The sequence below is a fragment of the Marmota flaviventris genome, chromosome 11 (assembly GCF_047511675.1).
Source record: "Marmota flaviventris isolate mMarFla1 chromosome 11, mMarFla1.hap1, whole genome shotgun sequence".
Lineage (NCBI taxonomy): Eukaryota > Metazoa > Chordata > Mammalia > Rodentia > Sciuridae > Marmota > Marmota flaviventris.
The window spans coordinates 3,045,439-3,065,056 of record NC_092508.1 but is presented as its reverse complement, the minus strand read 5'-3'; the positions used below and the strand labels follow the sequence as shown (position 1 = coordinate 3,065,056).

Here is a 19,618-nt window from a genome sequence, read left to right as displayed (position 1 = left end):
GACACACGGAACTGAGAAGTGGACAAGAAACACCTTGTTCCCGAGTGAGAAGACTCAGTGTTGAAAAGATGTTAATCTGTCCCCAGATGATTTGTAAAGATAATGTCATGAAATAAAATCCAGTTTAGGGGGATGGTTTGGGTTGATTTTAAAGGTTAACAAATAGATTCAGAAGTTAATGCAGAAGAATAAATGGTGAGGGCCGGGGTATGTGTAGCTCAGTGGCAGAGTGCGTGCCCGTGTGGGCAAGGCCTTGGGTTCGATCCCCAGCACCATCAAAAACGAAAAGAAAAGAAGAAGAGTAAGTTGTGAACCCAGCCAAGAACTTTTTGAAAAAGAATAATGAGGGTGATTTCCAACTGTTTTGCAGCCGCGGGTTCCAGGTTCTTCTCTCCCCTATACAGACACCTTTGGTAGGTCCTTTACTGACTGCTTCCCAGACAAAGTTCAAACTCCTTAAACCGAGGATTAAGAAGAAAGCACACATGCTAATAATATCTAAAGGAATTCCATAAGGCTGCACAATCCGGGTTCCAGAGGACGAGAGCAGCCCTTTGTTACTCTGACTTCCTTCCCTGGTCTCTATGTAAACATGTTTTACATGGTCGCATTCCTAAGGACTTGTTCAAAACCCAGAGCACCAGAGCTTGGCTTTGGGAACAAGGACGAGCAACTGCGACACTGTGGGCTCGAGGGTGGCAGCTGCCTGGAAGGGCAGAAGCTCCCTAAGTGCTCGGCCATGCAGATGGAGGCCTTAAACCTAGTCCACGCTGACCAGGGGACCCCGGCCTCCACCCACGACGCCTGGGACCTATATGTACATTATAATCTGGCATCCCTTGCCTTGTAGGAAATCATCTATGCACTGTAAAGTCCCAGATGAAATGAGCTGCCACTTCTCCCTTGTGGCCCTGGTGTGGACCAGGCCCCACTCCCACTACTGCGCTGTCCTCGGGCCAGTCAAGCCTGGTGGCAGTACCTCTCTCCCAGATTTAGGCAGGAAGCTGGAAGGGTGGTGGGATTCGCTAGAAACTGTAAACTAGTAAGTGGCAAAGCAGGAATTCAAACCTGACTGTCTGCGTTGGAGTTTGACATCTTCCCCACAAATCCCTGGTGTTCTGTGCAGGGGTCGTGGGGTGCAAGGGTCATGGGGTGCAGGGGTGCATGCTCCCCGGCAACCTCTGCTCTCCCATCAGGCCTTCTCAGAGGTGCTGCAAAGCAATACCAAATCCTCTGATCTCCTCACCCCTCTGTTCTTCCGGCCCACAAGGAGGACTGGATGACATCTCTGACCACTGCCCCTCCCACTCTCAGTGTTCCTGAAGCCAACCTTCTTGTTCCTGACCTCCAGCCCTACCAGGGGATGCCTTTACACATCTCCATCCCAACCATTATCGTACATGTTTTCAGCAGTCTACTGGGGCATGGCTCATCTGGGTGCGGGCCATGTCCCCTACATCAGGAAGCCATTGGGCAATGTCTGGGCTGTTGCTGGGGTGGAACACAGGCTGCTGCTTAGTGGGTGGAGGCCAGAACACTGCTGGACAGCCCATGACACGCCCCACAGCCTCCCACAGCCAAGAAACATCTGACCCCCAATGCCAGCAGGGCCAGGGTGAGGGACCCTGCTCTCTCTTTACTGGAGCTCCCCCGAAGCCTAATACCACGTTCAACAGGGCGCTGCCCCTGGAGGTGGGGGTGGGGGGATTTCCGTATAATCCGAGTAACTAAAATTAAACCAATGGTCAGAAGAAAACCTCCATTTGGAAATCCTGTGGCCGTTTAGGCCACACCCTTCCATTACGCACAGGCGCTGCCCCACGAGGAACGGGGTGTAAAGGTGACGCGCCAAGAGTAGCTATTTGATCTCCAGTTATTCCAGAATTTCCACTCTTGTGCCAAACATATCTCTCCAGACTGCTGTGAGCTGCTGGTCCTTAGACTCCCCGTGAAGTTCATCTACAATCCTCCTTTCCCAGAGGTGAGGCTCTTGTGCTATCCGTATGATCTTCTCTAAAGACGATGGTGCAGGTGAATAGGCAAGATCGGAGCTGCTCCTGGGCTGGCACTTTTCTATAGTCTAGCGGTTGAGACTTGAGTTTGCACCATCATCAGGGGCTGGAGTGCAGACGGGAGCCACAGGAGTTCAAGCCTGGGCATGGACTTTAGCAGCCTGCTGAAGTGTGTTCAGTCGTTGTTTTTCTTTAGGGAAATTCCTTTTCTTGGCAAGTTTATTTGAGGGATGCTGCTTAGGGAGTTTCTATGCCTTAGCCTGTAAGGTTCTCACTATTTCTGTCAGTTTGGACAGTTCCTAATTTAGGTAATCTGCAAGCCACGGTCTTAGGCAGCAGTACCTGGACTGTGAACCTTTGAATCCATCCTAAGCACCCTCGAACCTCCCTGCTTGCGATGGGGTGTTGTTTATGACCCCCAAACTTCCTTTCTGAGGATGACGTTTGTCAATCACATTTGAAGCCTAGTCAGCTTTTGGATTTTTCAGCTATTAGAACATTTATTCCATGGCTCTGATTGTTAGGAACATCCTGTCTTTTCTAGAATGTTAAACTCATAAGCAGGATTACTGAGACAATGCCAAATAGATTGGTATCTATCTATCTATCTATCTATCTATCTATCTATCTATCTATCTATATTCCTCTCATTTATTTTGAAATTCCCATTTCCATTCTAGTGTATATTGAAGTATTTGATCTATTGTTTGTCGTGGGGGTCTTCTGCTCACTAGTGAATATCATGGTTGGGAGTAAAGCCTGCTTTCCCATACTGCTATCTATTCTGATCAAAAGCACCTTAAGTGGATTACTCTGTGCGTGTACATAGATAGATGTTTTTTTGTTTTTTTTTTTTACATCTGAGGTGATTTTGGCAGGCTTTTCAGTTTGCTCCTATTTGACAGAGCCATACCTGATGGATTTTGTTGGTCTTGTTTTCAACATTTTTAGAAAACAATCAGAAGGTGTTTACAAAGCACCTTGTTCATGACAAGCAGCATTGATCTCCTGGGGGATGCTTGTTGGAGGGGCTGGCGGCCTCTTCCTCAGTTGCTGTGTACAGGGGATGTTTCTGCGACCACTCTGGCCTGGTCCTAAAGACCACCAATTCTGAAGGTGGATCGGGAAAGCAGACACATTGGGGATTGCTATGGACTTGCTCCTGGACACTTTGGGAGGTGACTGCACCTGAGGTAACACAGTCGGGCTTGGAGGAACTCCTGGAAGGCCTCTGTGTCCAGGTACCGACGAGAGCATGATCCTGGCTGGCCAGGTCCAGCTCTGTGATGGACCCTGCTGACTGTGGCCCTGCTTCTCCTCCTCCCCCAACCCCACCCTGCACCGTCCCTGATCCTGCTTCTGGCCTGCCACTCCTGGCCACTCGGGTCCTCTCACGCCCACCGAGGCAGGCCAGTCCCTGAGTCAGTACTTGGTGCAGTGCCTGGTGGTCCCCCTGGCCCCTTCCATCCCTGAACTGGCTGCTCTGGGGCCACATCCTGGCACCCCCACCCCATCTTTTCTCATTCTCCTTTCAGCCCCCAGACAGGCTTAAGTGCCTTCCCTCCTTAATAGCCCCCGAAGAGTCAAATGACGATCTCTCCCTCTCAGACCTCCCGGTGGTCCAGCCTTTCTCCCAGAATCTCAGCAACAGAAAGAAAGCAGTAATCACTGCTCTGCTACTTGCCAATTAAAGGCCTTCTCAACCTTGTTCTCGTTGCTCCGTGGCTTCCAAGAGACGCCTCTATTTCTGTCTCTCTAACTACCCTTCTCTGCCGTGGCTTGTTCCTTATCCATTGAATCATCCATTGAATGTGGGAGTCCCCGGACTCCTCACTCCAGCCTCTTTTCCTCTTTATGCCTGCGGGCAGTTTTTATCATCTCCTTCAAATGGTTAGTGCTTTTGTGCCAAGATGCCTAGTAGACACCTCCACTGAGCTTCAAATTCAGTTCAGCCAAAAATCCAACTCAGAAAGTCAAAAAGAATTTGAAAAAAAAAAAAAAAGGAGCAAATTCTGGGTGTTAGGTAGTTATGGGAAAAAACCCTAAAGACGTATTATTAAAAGAGTGGGTCTATTCCTAATTGCTACAAATCAATGAGAGTTCATGGTAACCTATCAAAGTCCTGTGTTTTACTAACAGAACTCCCCTCTGTCTTCCTACCTACTACCCAGCATTTATGCAGTGGCCACCCATTTGTGTTCCAAACATTCCTGAAGAGTCCCCATTCCAGAAGATCCCATCACAGGCTGGAGGCCAGTGGGGATAGGGAAGGAGGTTGTTAGCCCCTGGGTCAGGGCAGCTGTGAGGAGACACCACTGTGTAAAGCCCAACCCAGTGGCTGCTGGAGGGCCGCTCACCATTGCCTCCAGCTCTCTGGCTTCCTGTGTTCCTATCCACAGGATCAGGCAGTCAGGATCCTGGCCTGCATGTCAGGCTCGCTCTGGGCCTGAGCTGACTGTGGGATGCCACTTTCTTTACAGATAGCATGTAGGGGCTGGCTCCCCCATTTGATTCCCCTACCAATGCCACTACCCCCTCCCACCAGTATCCCTGGGAGATCTGGCTCCTGGCCCCGACCTGGGTGTGTGCACTGTCTTGCCAATGGCCCTGGGTAGGAGGTGGGATTGCTGGGCTAGGCCCAGGGAGAGCCAAGGGCATTTCCTGAGCCCACCTGATGATGCCTGCTCCCCCTGAGGACCCTGGGTGTCTGGGAGCACCTGTGTCAGGCAGCATGCAGGTGCCTTCCATGACTGCCTGCTCAAGGGCTTTCAGTGCAACCTGGGTCAAAAACCTGGTTTCACTCTTCCAAAAGGCCCATGGACAAGTTGATACTCTTGTGAGCCTCCGCATGGGTACACAGTACTTGGTAAGCTGACAGGTGTTGTGCAAATCCTGAGCGACTATTTCGTGAACCACATTTATAATGTGAAGCATTTTTAGATAATTGTCATGAAAAGAATCCAAACAAAGTAACATAAATGTCAATCCATTGTGTGTACAAGTCACTTAGAGATGTTTATTCTGTAGTCATCAATGTGGCCGGTGATTCATGTTTGTGGAAAGCAGATGTTAGGGCTGTGATCTAGAAAAGTGATCTTGGTTGGCTTCCTGACCTAGTGGGGAGGCTGAGAGCCACTCTCCCTGGCTGTCCGCCTTCTGCTTTGTGCTGTCTTCCTGTAAAGATCTGTCTCCAGCCCTGCGCCTAGCACCAAACCACAGCGGAAGGCAAAGCTATTGCTCCTAGCGACAGGCGGTTACCAAGGAGACCAAGTAAACCAAGTTCATGCATGGCCCCAAGTTGGCTCCGTCCTCTGGTTTCCGCCAGTGAGCTGTGATTCTGATGTTCCCCAAATTCAGACCATGCTATTACCTTTGGTCCTTTTCTCAGGAATCCTCCCTGTACAATGAAGTTCCTGCATATGATCTTGTGCATCTGAGAACCGCTTTTGAAAATTCAGATGCATAACGTCCACTGAGAGCATATGGCAAGGAAGAGTCACAAGCACGGTAGACAGTTAGACTCTCCCAAACCTAATGTGCCTTCTCGACAGAGACCCTGGACTTAATTAGTGCAGTAGGTCAAATCTGTGTTTTTTTTACAGGTCAGTGAGTAGCTGGCGGTTAGGAAGGGGCCAGAAATCCAGTCGGCTTGTTAGAAGTGGCTGTCCACTGACTGCCCTTACCCAGGAAGGAGAAAGCCGGCCTCTGCACCATGGACCTCACAACTCTTTATATAAACACTTTTTCTGGAGCCATAGTCCAGATGGACAGGGGCCCCTTGTGCCCCTCAGATTGTCAAAGGTGCCCTGGGGTTTCTTCTGCCAACTGGCCGGAGGGTAGAAACCTGGGCTTCTTGTCTGACTTTTTCATACCCTTAGGTGGGTTTAGTTGTGTCTTCCCCAGGGTGAAGAATGTTACATTACTCTGCCAAGCCACCTTTCGAGCTGTGAGTATTGGGGTGAAAACTCTGTAGACCTCCACATTTCCAGTCCATACCCCCACCCTGGCTTCCTAGCAGGCTTTCCCCGCTCCAGGTTTGCAGGTTCCAGTGACCCAACCACCCCCATCCAATTTGCCTAAGAGCGGGGTTGAAGGAGAGGTCATTAATTTGTATCAAGATTAGTGGAGGCAAGTGTGGATCCACTACACTTTATTCCTGGGCCCCTGGGACCTAAATACCATCACCAGGGGATGTAGCAAGCCTCGGCAGAGACTCTCACATTTCCCCTAGAACTAGGCATGGCACAGAGGTCAGCCACCGTGCCGTAGCCTGGGCTGACCCCCAGCACAAAAGGGCATCCTCCATCCAGAAGTGTGTTACTGTGCTGCTGCCCAGTGGCTCTGGCATCTCTGTGCACTTGTCCCTGTTCTGCTGTAGTGATGTGCTTCTTATTTCCTGGCAGTGTCCCAGCATCGTCCACCTCCTTGACCCTCTCCAGTTTTTGTGGAGGATACTTTATTCTCTTCCTTCAGTTGTCCCCAGTCTCTCTGGCTGGCTCACCCCAGTTCTCAGCCTTTTAACCCGCCTTCTTCTTGCTGTGGAGGAGGCTGGGTGTCTTGAGTGGGGGTGCCTGCTAGGGGACTGATAAAGCAGTAAGGTGGGTGTTGGTGTGATTTTTATGGGACTTCCTGGACACCGGGCTCACCCTCGGGTCCTCTGCTTTATGGGGCATGTCATTATCGATGGTGTATTTTACTGCGACTCCTTGAGAGCCTAGCTAAGTAACCTGTTCAAGATCCCACAGTGACCAGCAGAGCTGAGACACAGGCCAGGTGGTTCAGCTTTAAAGCCCCCCTGCCCACCCAGTCCTGTGGTTTTCAGAAGCTGATGGCTAGCAAGTGACTGTCTGCCTTGAGATTGGGAGAATGCTCCCCGGGCCAGATACAGGCGTCTTCAGGCATTCCTTTGGGGAAACAGAGCAAACGAAGACTGTCCCAATGTCCTGTTCTGGGAGATAGGTCACAGGGTTCCAGGTGGCATGTAAAATCCATCTATATTAAAATATTCAAACTTTAGTCTCGGAACACTACTAATTGGCTGCCATTCTCATCTGTGAAGTTGTTACTAGGAAAATTATAATCATTCCCTATGATAAATTCCATAAATCCCACTGTTGCTTATGTAGCTTAAAATTATCTTCTCCAATTCAGTGAGGGTTGTAGAATCCAGAATTGTTGGGGAATCCAGAATTTTGTTGGGGAACTGGGCATTAAACACAGGAGCAGTCTACCATGGAGATACATCCCCAGCCCTTACTAAGTTGCCCAGGTTTGCCATCCTCCTGCCTAAGCCTCCTGAGTAGCTTGGATTTCAGGCATGTGCCACTGCACCTGACCATGTCAGCTTTTCAAAACAATGTTACACTGAGAACCCAGCTACTAAAAGCCAGGCATTTCATCCCCTTAGAGAGTCGTTTCTATGAGCCTGAGATGTTATCCACCAAGCTTGGCATTCTGTTCACCTTTGACTTTAAACCTGTGGAGTTTCTCCCACAGCGACTTCTAGCCTTTACTCAGGCTTCCGTTTCCTTCTGCTGTACCCCAGAAAACCCACCGGCCCTGCTGCCCACTCCTTCTGAGCCCCTTCCCTCAAGCAGGTTCGCGGGTCCACATCCGAAGGCGAGTGCACACAGGTGTGCGCTAACTTGTTAACAAGAGTTGGGTCTGGGGGAGAAAACTGGGGCTTTTAAAAGCTTAAAAGTGAATCTGGTCTCTCCTCCCTCTTTCTGGAGCCGCCTGGGCAGAGAAGCAGGCCAGGTGATTCTGCTGCGTCTCCCGCTCCGAGCCGCGACGCGACCTTCCTGAGAAGGGTCTGAGAAAACGTGTCCCCAGGACTTGATCTGGGGAGGGCCTCGCAGAACAGGCGTAGAGGGCGCGGGGACATTTCAGGCGCAGCAGGCCTCGAGCGTGGCCGGGACGGCTGACTTCCTAATTGAAATCCGCGCCTCTTCCTTCCCGTCGCGGTTTCTGTCCAGTTCCGGACCATCACCTCGCTTTGCCTGCAGAACCTTTTTATAGTAGGAGGGCCGCCGGCTCAGGGGGGCACATTCTGGAAGTCGGGTCGCACGGTACGAGGGGCAGCCCTTCTACGCACGACGCCGGGCGGAGCCTGGCACGGTCTTCCCCACCGAAGCCTGGACCGCGCAAAGCCCGGGCCCTGGGCCACCGAATCCGCCGGACGTCTCACACTCCCGTTGCTCGTTCTCGCCCCTGGGCCGACCCCTGAAACCAACCCCCCCCCCCCCGGCGGCGACGCTCTAGCAGGGTACCGCGCGGGCAGGTGCGGCGGAACTCGGGCAGAGCTCGCGCGTCCGGGAGTTCAGCTTCGCCCCGCCCCCTGTGGCCCCGCCCCTGCGGCCCCGCCCCCGGCCGGCCCCGCCCCCGGCCGGCCCCTCACCGAGCCGCCCCGCCCCGCGCCCGTCTTCCCCCAGACACCCGTTTCCCTGGGCTGGCCCCGCTGACTCAGCCAGGACTTGCGGGCGGCCAGGGCGGGGCGTCGGGCGAGGCCCGCTGGGCCTCTCTCCCCACCGCCTTTCCGGTGTGAGCCGGAGGGACTGGGTGGTGATTGATGGCGGCGCAGCTGGAGCGCGGGCGGGGCGCGCACTGGGCGGGAGGCCGGCGAGAGCAGGGCCCTCGGGCGGGGCGGGCGGGGCGCGCGGGGCGGGACGGGTCCCGGGGGCGGGGCGAGAGGCCGGGCGGGACCCCGGGGGCGGGGTGCAGGCGGCCCGGGGCCCCTCTCTGCGCGCTCTCCCCGCCCCCGGGGGCCTGCGGCCACCTGCGCCCCGCCCCGCGGGCCGCGCCCGAGCCGGGGATCCGCTGAGCCGCGCGTGTGGGCTCCGGGGCTCGTCCGGCTGGCCAGGCGCCCGCGTTTCTGCGGCGAGTTCCCGGCCGGGGCGGACCGCAGCTCTGGGGATGCGGCAGCGTTGAGAGCTCGCCTCCAGCGGACACCGGAGCGGTCGCGGAGAGTCCTCCTGGGGTGGGAAGTTGGGTCCGCTCCGCACTCCGGCATCATGGCCAGCCCTGCGGGGTCGCAGAACAAGGAAATAGACTGTCTGAGTCCAGAAGCTCAAAGACTGGTAAGAGGAAGGCGCGTTTCCCAGGCTTTGTTTCCGGACTGCGAGCGGTCCCGTCGGGTTGGCGCTTGACTGCTCGAAGGTCAAGGGCAGCCCGCGCTCTCCGCCGCAGCCGTCGGTGCCCAAGGAGGGGCGGAGTGGGCTCCGCCAGGCCGGGACCCTCCTCGCATGTCCCGGCACGGATGCCCGGAAAGAGCAGGCTTTGCTCCCTGACCACCAGTAAGTTGGCCGAGTGTCCCGTGCCGCTTGTTACGCGCTGGAAAGCACCACTGACTGCCTGGCGCCCCTTCCAAGGACGAAAAGAAACGTGGTCTCTGCGGGTGGTGATGTCTGTTGACAGGTTCTTCCCGCTCGGGTTGGCTCTGGCTAGGACCCAGCCGAGGTCTGAGGACCGCGCGGGGTCAAAGTTCCACCGAAGCTGCTAGCTTGGTATTTTACAAAATGCCGCACCTGGGAGCTGGTATTCCAGGCTGCCGCGCTCAACCATGGGCGGACACCACTAGTGATTGGAATGGTGTGGAGCATTTCCCGGGCTCCTGACCTAGGACACCTCCTTAGAGGTTCCCAGACCCCAAGCCCATCTAAGCTGGTCTCCTGGGGTCTTCCAGGTCTGGGCAGGATCCTCCACGTGGCAATCCGTTACCCAACACCACACTCCCAAGAGGATGTCAGAGTAATTGGGCCTTAAAATTGGGCAAGGGGCAAGGTGGGGAAAGTTTGTGATTGCCCATTTTTGTGCAGCTTATGGTTAATTATGAATAGAAATATTTAAAAGTAAAGGAGTGGAAAAATACTTTGGAAAAGAAATACTCCATGGAGTTATTACTACAGAGAGACCCTAGATTTCCACTTTATCGGGTTTTTGTGGAACCTTGATAAAAATGTGAGCCCACCACAGCCGCTCTTTCCCAGGTAGGAATTAATCATCCAGTAGGTGTTCATGGAGATTCAGGATGAAGTAGACTGCTGCTCTCCTTGGAAGACCACTACTTACTAGGAAGTGCTGGAGAGGTATAGGCACAAATTCTGATGAAGGCACACTCAAAAATTAAGTTCTTGCTGAGGACTGTTACGTGTGCTTATGGTTTTTGTGTTTTGGATTTTTAAGTGTCCATTTAAAGTGCTTCTATGAGCTCATTTAAAGTTTAGGCAGTAGGCCAGACTATTGGATCTGGTTCTTCCACTTCAACCCAGGAACCAGGTTCCTAATGAGTTTCTAGGGCCCTGGGAACCTGCAGGGAGACCCTGGAATCCCCATCAGGGAAGAGACTTGAAAGAAGGAGGGACAGCAATGCCCTGAGCTGCTGGTGTTCGGAGAAACAACCCAGGCAGACCATAGAAGGCAAGACTGGGTGGACGTTAACCCTGGGCACGATCCTTGCACCAAGAGCCAACTGTTCCCGTCTTGGAGAAGGAAGAGTGAACGTTGGGAACAGGGTGTGAGGAAAGCAGGGAGTGCTGGAGGAAGTGTCCAGTGAACCCACCTGCCGCACTCCTAGACACTGGGTGTGAGTCTGCTGAACACAGGGAGCCCCAGGGGGCCTGGGTCAGACGCTGCTGGACCTGCAGGGAAGCCTGGAGCTGGGTCCCCTTCTGTGGGTGCTCATCGGTACCAGGCCCACCATCCCTCACCCCCAACCCGGAATTGAGTAACCTCAGAAAATGGAAAGAAGTGTGTGTGTGTGTGTGTGTGTGTGTGTGAGAGAGAGAGAGAGAGAGAGAAAGAGAGAGAGAGAGAGAGAAAGTCTATGGTAGAATTCATTTGGCAGTGAGGCCTGCCCTGACCCAGGGGAAGCTATTTTTAGTCTTTTTTGTTTTTAAATCTCTCTAGTGTGAATGTCCATACATTTCTCTGCAGCCCTGTTCGTGTATTGATTAAGGGCTGCTTGTCTGGACTGTTACAGAATGTATGCTGTAGGTGTCCCTGTATCCTTTAAAAACCCAGACTGCCAGATTCTGGGACGTAGTGGCCCTGGTGATTTCCAGTAAGAAACTGTGAACCTCCTATGGAAGGTGTTTTTTGTTTTGTTTTGTTTTTCTTTTGGTTTTGTTTGTTAAGTAAATAATGGCAAAAAAAAAAAATACTATTAAAAAGGGACACAGAGGACAAAATAAAACATGGTCCCTGTTTATGAGGTCAGTAGTCTGGTTAGGAAGGAAGTGGCCAAAGGAGATGGCATAAGGGGCGTCACCCAGGGCTGCCCTAGGCCACAGGTCCGGTGTGCAGTTGGAGACTAGCAGTGAGCCTGTCAGACTGCCTTGTGCCATTTGTTTTTTGCATTCAGTGTCTCTGGCTCCTGGGAACTAGAAACAGTTCTCCAGTGGAAGGAGGAGCTAGGGCCACATAGGTGTGACAGGGACCGCTGGGTAGGTGTAGCACGCCCCACCTCACCGGCAGAGGCAGGCAGTCTGGGCTTCCGCAGAAGTCCTTGCTGCCCTGGGGCTGCAGGAGAGGACCCGCTGAGACTGTGTGGAAACTGGCTTCATTTTCGTAACTTCTGCTTGTTTGTAAGGTTGTGTCACCTCTGGTCTCTTTCCACATGTTGTGAGCTCTTGGCATTTGCCAGGACAGTCCAGTACTGAGGAGGGACCATCTGGATAGAGTGTAGACACCTAGTCTACCCAGTCCCTCTCACTACAGGACCTGGGCCAGACCCCCAGGTCTTGGACAGTCTGTATGTGTGTGTGTGGGGGGGGGACTGATGGATATAGGGTGTGGCACCCTTAAAGGCTACTGGCCTGCTGTCACTCAGCACTGAGACCCCACGGTTTGTTTTAACTGTTATTTCCCCAAGCAGTTAAACTACATAAACAGCGAGGTGGATATTTTCTAGTAGTAGTAGGAGTGTCTTCCTGGGGCAAAGATGGAGACTAAATTTCCCTTTTTCTTTAAGAGCTAGTTTCTGTTCAGCCTGAACTAATATCACATAGCGGAAGCCTTAGCAGAATTTTAAAAACCCTGCAGTCTCAACCGCCACTTAGGCTGAGCACAGGAAATTGGGTTATTTATAGTTGCAAAACTTCTTCAGAGAAGCTGATTGGAGTGTTACCTGATGAGAGCAAGGTTCCTGCTGATTCCCATCAGAGTTGTGAGACATCGGTGTGACATGTGTCCTCCTCCAAAGGCCACGGTCAAGAGGAATTTCTTATCCCTGAAAAATCAGGCTCTGTGACTCAGCAAAGGAATTGTTTATGCCTGGTTACTCATATGCCAATGTTTCTATCTGTTCAAATTTAAAAGATTAATCGTGGAGCTGGCCCTGGGGGCCATCACGTTCAGATCGCGGAGCTGCATCCAGTCCAGAGGCCTGCTTCGGCTCACTGCATGCTAGATGTGGGGTCAGAGAAGAAGGGTTTTCACTACCTTACCGTTTTTATTGGAGGCCACCCAAATTTCAGCTTATTTTTTAAATAAGCTCATTTTCATGGAATGGGTTTACTACCTAGAACTTTCATTATTCAGAATATTTAGAGAAAATGAAATAAATTAGCTTCTTTCTCCCAAGTTAAACAAAGCATTATTTTTAATGTATTTAAGATTTAATAATTCAGAATTACTATATGATTGTATACCACTATTTCAGTTCCCCACCCTAAGCCAAATTCCAAAACAATAAACCCAAACCAAAAACAAACCCCCCCCCCAGCACAGACCCCCCAGCCCCCCCAGACACACACACACACACACACATACACAGGTCTTTGAGGCCCCTGTGGAGAGGCGGGGGTTTCATGTGGTTTCTCCTTGACACTATAACTCGACAACTTGACAACCAGGTTGGTTTTCCCTGGTACCTAAATCTAACTACTTCCTAGTAGAGAAGTAATTTATCCTGAATGAGGAGCTGCTTTTAGCGTTACCCACTTTTCATGCATGTTTGTATGGTGAAGATTACTTAAGCACCTCATCTCTGATCCCCGGGCTCCTCTGCTGTCCGCGGCCAGTGCAGGGGTAGTTTTCCCAGGAGGGGAGAATCAGGGGTGGGTGCCGCGTGTGGAGCGGGAAGACCCACCTTCCTCCTCCAGTTCCCCACGGCTTCCCCCAGCTGCCCATGCCTGCCCCTGGGCACTTACCCACTCCCCACTCCCTCAGGAGCCCCTGCTGAGTCAGACCATGGGGCTTAGGAAGAAGCTAGGAGCCCAGACCTCCTGGGAATTGATGGTTTTGTTATCTCCCTTTTACAGAGAAAGAGGAAACTGAGGCTCAGGAAGGTCAGGGGACTTTCCAAGTCCCCACAGCTGGTAGGCGGTGGAGCTAGTTCAGACCCAGGCTGCTGGCTTGGGACAGTGCTGACGGCTGCCACCGCTGTGTACATGCTTCCGGCCACATCTGCAGGGGCAAATGTGCAGCTTCTCTCGTTGGCTCTGGGGTCTCATCACCCCAGTATTAGGCAGTAGGATTTCCTTTTGCCAAGGCGGTGTCTTGAACGCAAGTCCTGCTCCTGAATGCATTTAAGAAATCTCCATGGAGCCAGACTCTGGTGTACCTGGTGGTTTGCAGACAAGGGAACGTTCAGTGAACTTTTATTTTTCTAAATAAGGAAAAGAACAGTAGAAATGAAAGGGCGGCCGAAACTTCTATTTTCTTTTCCGCGTTATACTGACGTCATAATGGTAAGTCAGCACGCCCCTAGGAACCGCTGCCGTCTCAGCCTCTTCTGTGGATTGGGTAGCTCGCTCCCACCCTGCCCCAGGAGACAGGTTCTTAGAGGGCAGAGACGATGGCTTCTGTTTCTTTCAGAGCTTTCCCAGGATTGTGATAGGAAAGGTGGTCAGTAGTTAGTTGTTCAGTGCCCAAGGGAAGAACCCCTGGGGCTGCTGGAGTCGTCAGCCCAGTTATAGGCTGGGGTTTGTGACCCTGAAGCAGACAGGTGAGGGCGTGCTGGCTGGAGGGAACCTGCATCCTGGAGAGGAAGTACCTGGGGAGGCCAGGCTGCCCTCACCTGTCAGTCATGGCTGCCCTTGTTTGTGTTTCCATCACGTGGAGGCTGTTGAAGGAGATGAGGATGTTGACCCTAGAGGAGCCGGGACTCTTTGCATGGAAGGTACTGGAACAGCCTGCATTCCTCAGCAGGGGGCGGGCTGTTAAGTCCGTTTGTGTTGGGCAGTTTGAATTAGTACATTCACACCCAATAAAGTGACATCATCATTTTGTCCTGATTCATGTGTTTGTTATTTTAATATGTGAAGAGCTTCAAAGTTTATTATTTTGAAAAGCAAAATCATAGAATTTCCAGTAGCAGAACAGGGAGAAGTCTGTGACAATCTCAGTGTACCCACAGTTCACCTCTAGTCTAAAGGTGCAGTGTCGGGGAAGGGAGCCCTGGGAGATTGCAGAGCTGATTCCCCCTGCCCCTTCTGTAATGGGGGCCAATGTTCAGAAAATAACTCACCCAAGTTCCCACAACTGGCCTGTGTAGACCCCAAGCTGTCAGCTGAGTCTCCAGCCTCCCTCTGGAAAGACTCCATTTGTGGAGGCTCCTGAGAATGTGCAGCCCCTGCCCAGGGAGGCACTTGGCCCCAGGCGCTTCTTGGACTCCTCTTCTGGGTCCCCCAAGCACAGAAGATAGCGTGCAGCCCCCCAGTCCTGTGGGCTCAGCCCTGAGCATCCTGACAAGGCAGTAGCTTCACTGGAGACCACTGATTTATTACAAAATGTCTTGATAGTTTTAATACATAAAAGCTAGTGTTGATAGGAACAGTTTTTTTTAAAATAAGTTCCATAAATAATGAAGTTAAACTTTAGCCTTTAATTTTATGTTCAAGTGCTCTTGATCTTGTTTATCCTGTAGCTCCCACACCAGACCTGAGCTCTGAGTCCTGGAGGTGATCCAACAGGTGTGGCCCCAGGTCAGCCGGCAGTGTGAGGGAGGCCCACGTGTTAAAGCTGCAGTTCTCAGGCCTGTCCACCCAGCACCCATTTTTCATGATGAGTATCTTGATATATCCTCATTTCTGATCTGAATTGAAATGATCAAATCAACCAACACATGCAATTTCAAGTCAATAGGAGATCTTAGTTATGCTATCAAAAAGAAATTAAGGAAACTAGTTTGCTGCCATATGAATCTGACATAAAAATGCAGGTACCCAGACACAGGAACGCAGTAGTCAGAGGCTCGCAGCAACCGTGCCTTACATCCTGGTGGCTGGCTGGTGTGGAGCACCATACTTCCCGTGGCTGCTGGTGCTCTGGCATCCTGAACTGGCCACCGCCTCCTGGGAGAGCTCTGAGAAAGCCAGATGGCGTCTTCTCTCACTTTCCAAGCTGCTTGCATCTGCAGAGTAGTCATGTACATTCAAACTGTATGACTATTTTGAGTTTTTATGGAATCAGTGTGTAGATCCAAAAATTACCCAGTGGTTTTTCTGTCTGCCTGAGTAGCCAGCCAGAGAGCTCTTCCCAGCGCAGGTCTGTCTGAAAGCAGATAATTGGTGATCCTGCCCCCACCCCAGTGCGTGACTCCCCCAACATTTCCAGTGCCCTGCGAGTGGGCACCCCAGTGTGTCCCCTACTCACAGCCATGGCCATAAAGACTAGGCCCCTTGTTACTGGGGAACTCACTGGAGGTTTTTGGGAAGACCAGCTTTTCTTTTTGATACTGAAAAATGAAATGCCGGTGGCAGCCGAGGGACACACAGGTGGTGGGTCTGTGGAGCAGTGGGCTGCAGCCGGCCACCCTAATGGAGGTGCCAGCCTGTGCCTGTGCTCTCCTGCCTGTCACCCATCCCACATGGCTGTATTGAATGGCGAGCTGTTTTTAGAGTCTGCTGCTCGTGAGGGTGGGGTTTTCCGCAGAAACAAAAGTTGCCACTTCCTGCAGCAGAGGCAGGTCTGGAAGGGGATCCTGTGTGCCTCTGCAGCCTCCTCCCCAGGCCCGACTGCTGCGTGGCCGTCCTGTGACGGGCGGCAGGAGCTCCACTCCTTTTTTATTCTGGAGTGAATCCTGCAGGGCCAAGGCCCCTGCCTGACTCTAAACAAAACTGGTTCTTTCACCACTTCAGGGTCCAGCTGCACAATGTTCCCGCTACATTCGCAGGAGTGAACTTTAAACAGGCCCTTCAGGCTTCTCCTCAGGCGTATGAATCATGGACCTGATGTGCCCTGGGGCCTGGGGAAGAAAGCAGCCGTTTTTCAATCTTGCTTGGTTCTAATACCCTGGAGTTAAATGACCACTCCAGGTTCAGCGTGGAGCCCAGCTACCATCCATGGTGCCAGTTTCTTTGGAAGCTCAAATGAATGCATAATTAATATGTAGACTTCCTTCTGTTTGTGGAATGCTTTTCATCGGATAAATTGCTTCTCTCCTTGAGCAGCTCCATAGAGCATCATTTTCACCTGGCATCTGAGCAAAGAGACCAGGGAGATGGCAGAATCCCAGGGGCCCCTCTCTGTGTGTCCACACTCCTCTCTCCCTCCACAGGCCCCTGAAGTGCCCCTGGTCGTGTGGTGACAGCTTCCCAAGGCAGCTGTTCCAGAGCAGTAGCCTCCAGCCCAGGGGTCACTGCAGCAGCGGTTTGCAGTCAGGCGCCTGCAGGAAGTCCCCACTGGAGGCGCAGGCGGCTGGCTTTCCAGGCCCAGGGCTTCCTCTGCTAGCATGAAGGAAGTGATGTGAGGAGGTCTCCCTCCTGTTTCTCAAGAGCTGCCTGAGCACCGGGGCCTCCAGCTTCTCTGTAGAGTGCTGGGCCCAGCGTCACTAGAGCGTGCTCGCAGGGCAAGAGGGCCCGGGAGATGGACTCCTACCCTGGAAAGCTTCAGAGCCCAGCACTTGCATGAGCAGAGCCGGAGGCAGCCTGGGGTGTTTGAGCAAGCTGCAGAGCAGGCCTCCTGTAGTACCCAGGCGTCCCCAGAAGGGTGCAGATACCACTTCAGCTGTTAAGGTCCCAGATGTCACTGCAATTGGGGCTCCCACCCTCTCCTGGATCGCCTGCCACTCACAAAACCCCTGTCACAGGGCCAGGTGAGGACCAGGAGGGAGGAAGCTGAGTGGGGGGCAGGCAGGGCAGGCTGCGGGAAGGCTGTGGCCTGCGTCACCCCCCCAGGGCTTCCTCACGTCCTGCAGCTTCACCTCTGGGTCTCCCTGACTCCGTCCCCTTCCCAGCTGAGGTGCAGCTCTTACCTTGGGACACCTTTTCCACAGCATCATGGACACTGGGGGCAGGCAAGGGTCGGGCCATTTGTCTCGCTGCCACTTCTGCCCCGTGGCCAGGGTGGCTAGGCTGGGACTTGTTTGCCCCGCTCTGAAGTCTTCTCCAGCCCGGCCTGGGGACGTCACACCGGGGGCTCTGCAGCCCAGAGCAGGCGTTTTCCCTGGCCTGTGAGCTGCCCATCAGCCAGACCCCTGAGAGGTGCCTCACAGCCTCAGACCCCCCTGACTGAAGGGCGGCTGGCACTGAGGATGGTGGCTTGGGGATCCGGTGGCTGGGGGACCCTGCGGCCCTGGGGGCAGACTTGACCTGTGGTTGCTGTCCCCTCACCTCAGGGTCGGCATGCTGTTGGGGGTGTGGTGAAGTAGGACGTGGAATGGAGCTCGCACAGGAGAGCCGCCCAGCCAAGGACTCTTGTCCTCCAAGGGCACCGCACTTGACCCTGAGTCTGTGAAACTGCGTCTGGGATCCCAGGCGGGGGCTGCAGGAGGCTGGGGAAGGACCAGGCTGCACCCCTGTCGGGGAGGTGAGCTCACGTCTGGACCATGGTTGGGGGTGTTCCTGGGCTGCCGGTGGGTGGGGTTCCTGCCTCCCCCCATGACAGGAGCAGGGAGCCGGGTGGGGCAGCCCAGCAGAGCCAGCTTCTCGGGGCAGCTGCACTCCAGCTTGGTTTTGGTTTGGGCGCCTTCGTTTCCTTCCTTCCTTTCTTTTGAATGTTCTGCTGTTTTTTATGAAAGATGCCAAACACCCGAGAGGTGGTGACTAAATACACTGCAGAGGTCCCCGCCCGTGGACGAGCACTGGCACCCTCAGGCTAGGATGCCAGAGACCTGGACCCCTGAGGCTCAGCTCGGCAGGACTGCGGCCGGCTGAGTCTGCCTTCCGACAGATCCCCCGGGGAGACTGGTCTCTGCTGGGGTCACATTTGAGAGCCCGTGGTTTAGGGAGCACCCTGTCCCCACCACCTGGCCTCAGCACCCATCACCCCAGCCTTGCCCCCCACCCTCCATTTCCCCCTTCAGTATTTCAGGATAGTATCTCAGCAGAGACGGTACCAGTACTGTGTGAGCTGGGGGTGCCAGGACCCCTTGAATGGGGCCACTGGCCTTGGGAAGAGCAAAGGGCTAACTGGACCACCTCTCCTGGGGAAGGGAGTCGATGGACCAGGGTCTGCCCCATGAAGAAGGTGCTGCCCCATGAGGAAGGGTCTGCCCCGTGGGAAGGTGCTGGCTGAGCTGTTGCTCACCCAGGGCCCCAAGTCCGCAGAGAGTGAAGCCGTTCGACCTCAGCGCTGGAGGGTCCACCAGCCCTCTCAGCTGGGAGCTGAAAACCCACTGACCGGCAGGGTGCACTAGTCTTGTCTCCCAACCTATGTTTTATTTACTTTTTTAAAGCCCAGTGTGGGCTACGCTTCATATTGTAATCCCAGAATCCCACCCACTTCTCCCCCTTCTCTCCATCCCTTCAGGCCTTCCGGCTTCGATGGCTTTGTCCTCCTCCGTGGAGTGGCGGCCTGGGGGCATCTGCCGACTCTGAGACCCTCCAGGGCAGGGGAGGTCTGCAGACACCCATGGGAGGAACAGGGAGCATTCAGGCTGGGTGTGATCCCAGGTGCCACAGCCTCTGGGTGGGTGGCCGGGAGGGTCTTCCCCACTCTCCTCTGACTTCTGGCACCACACGGGGTCCCCTGGGTCTCCTTGTACCTCCAAGGTCCTCTTTCCTCACTGCTGCACCTCACAGCCTTAGGCTGACTCCAGCCGGATCCTTTGTGTGCGACTCCAGCTGACACAGAAGCAGGCGCTTTCTGACCCGGGGGTGTTGTGCGACCCTCTCTGTCCCGGTGCCAGCTCCCGGGTTCCCACGGGCAGTGTTTCTAAAACATGGTGGGATCTGCTGCGATTTTGCCAGGAGACTTTAGGACAGGATCCAGATGCAGAAGCCGAGGGCCAGGACATGACGCCTGGGCCCTCTAGCGTTCTGGGCCTTGCCACTTGCTGCTTGTCACCCTAGTCCCAGCCCTGGCTCTGGCCCTTTTCTCTCTGGGCTTTGCTTAGGCTCCTATCCAGTGGGACACCTTGCTCAGCCCCAGGAGGGCATCAGGTTGTGCCCCAGAGCAGTCCCCGCCACACTGTCATGATGCCTGTCAGTTATGCAGTGACTGTCATCACTCTGCCTGTGTCTGAGACGGGCACCCAAGTCACACCTCGAGAGTCCTTCCGTGGCAGCCCGGCTGTGCTCCTGGTGATGGTCAGGAAGCTGTCCCGGGCCCTACAAGCTAAGCACAGACGGTGGGAAGGCGTGCTGGGCGCTGCTGTAGTCAGCTTTTGCATTGCTACAGTCAAAAGGCCTGACGAACAATTTTAGGAGGAAGAGTTTATCTGGGGC

General features: G+C 53.7%; 1 protein-coding gene across 27 annotated transcripts in view; it reads left to right on the top strand.

The window, feature by feature from the left end:
* The window catches only part of Lrrfip1 (LRR binding FLII interacting protein 1), a 127,718-nt gene that overhangs the window by 48,220 nt on the left and 59,880 nt on the right, over positions 1–19,618 (top strand). For 2 of the 27 annotated variants that reach the window (XR_011709206.1, XR_011709222.1), the window contains exon 1: positions 8,802–9,088. The exons of 23 other annotated variants lie outside the window; for them this stretch is intronic. Coding sequence is in view for 1 of the 4 variants with exons in the window: in XM_027951692.3 (XP_027807493.2) it covers positions 9,023–9,088 (66 nt within the window). In the remaining 3 variants the exon portion in view is untranslated. Of the gene's footprint in view, positions 1–8,801; positions 9,305–19,618 lie in introns of those variants that run through there. 2 more of the 27 variants (XR_011709215.1, XM_027951692.3) reach the window with 2 other exon arrangements.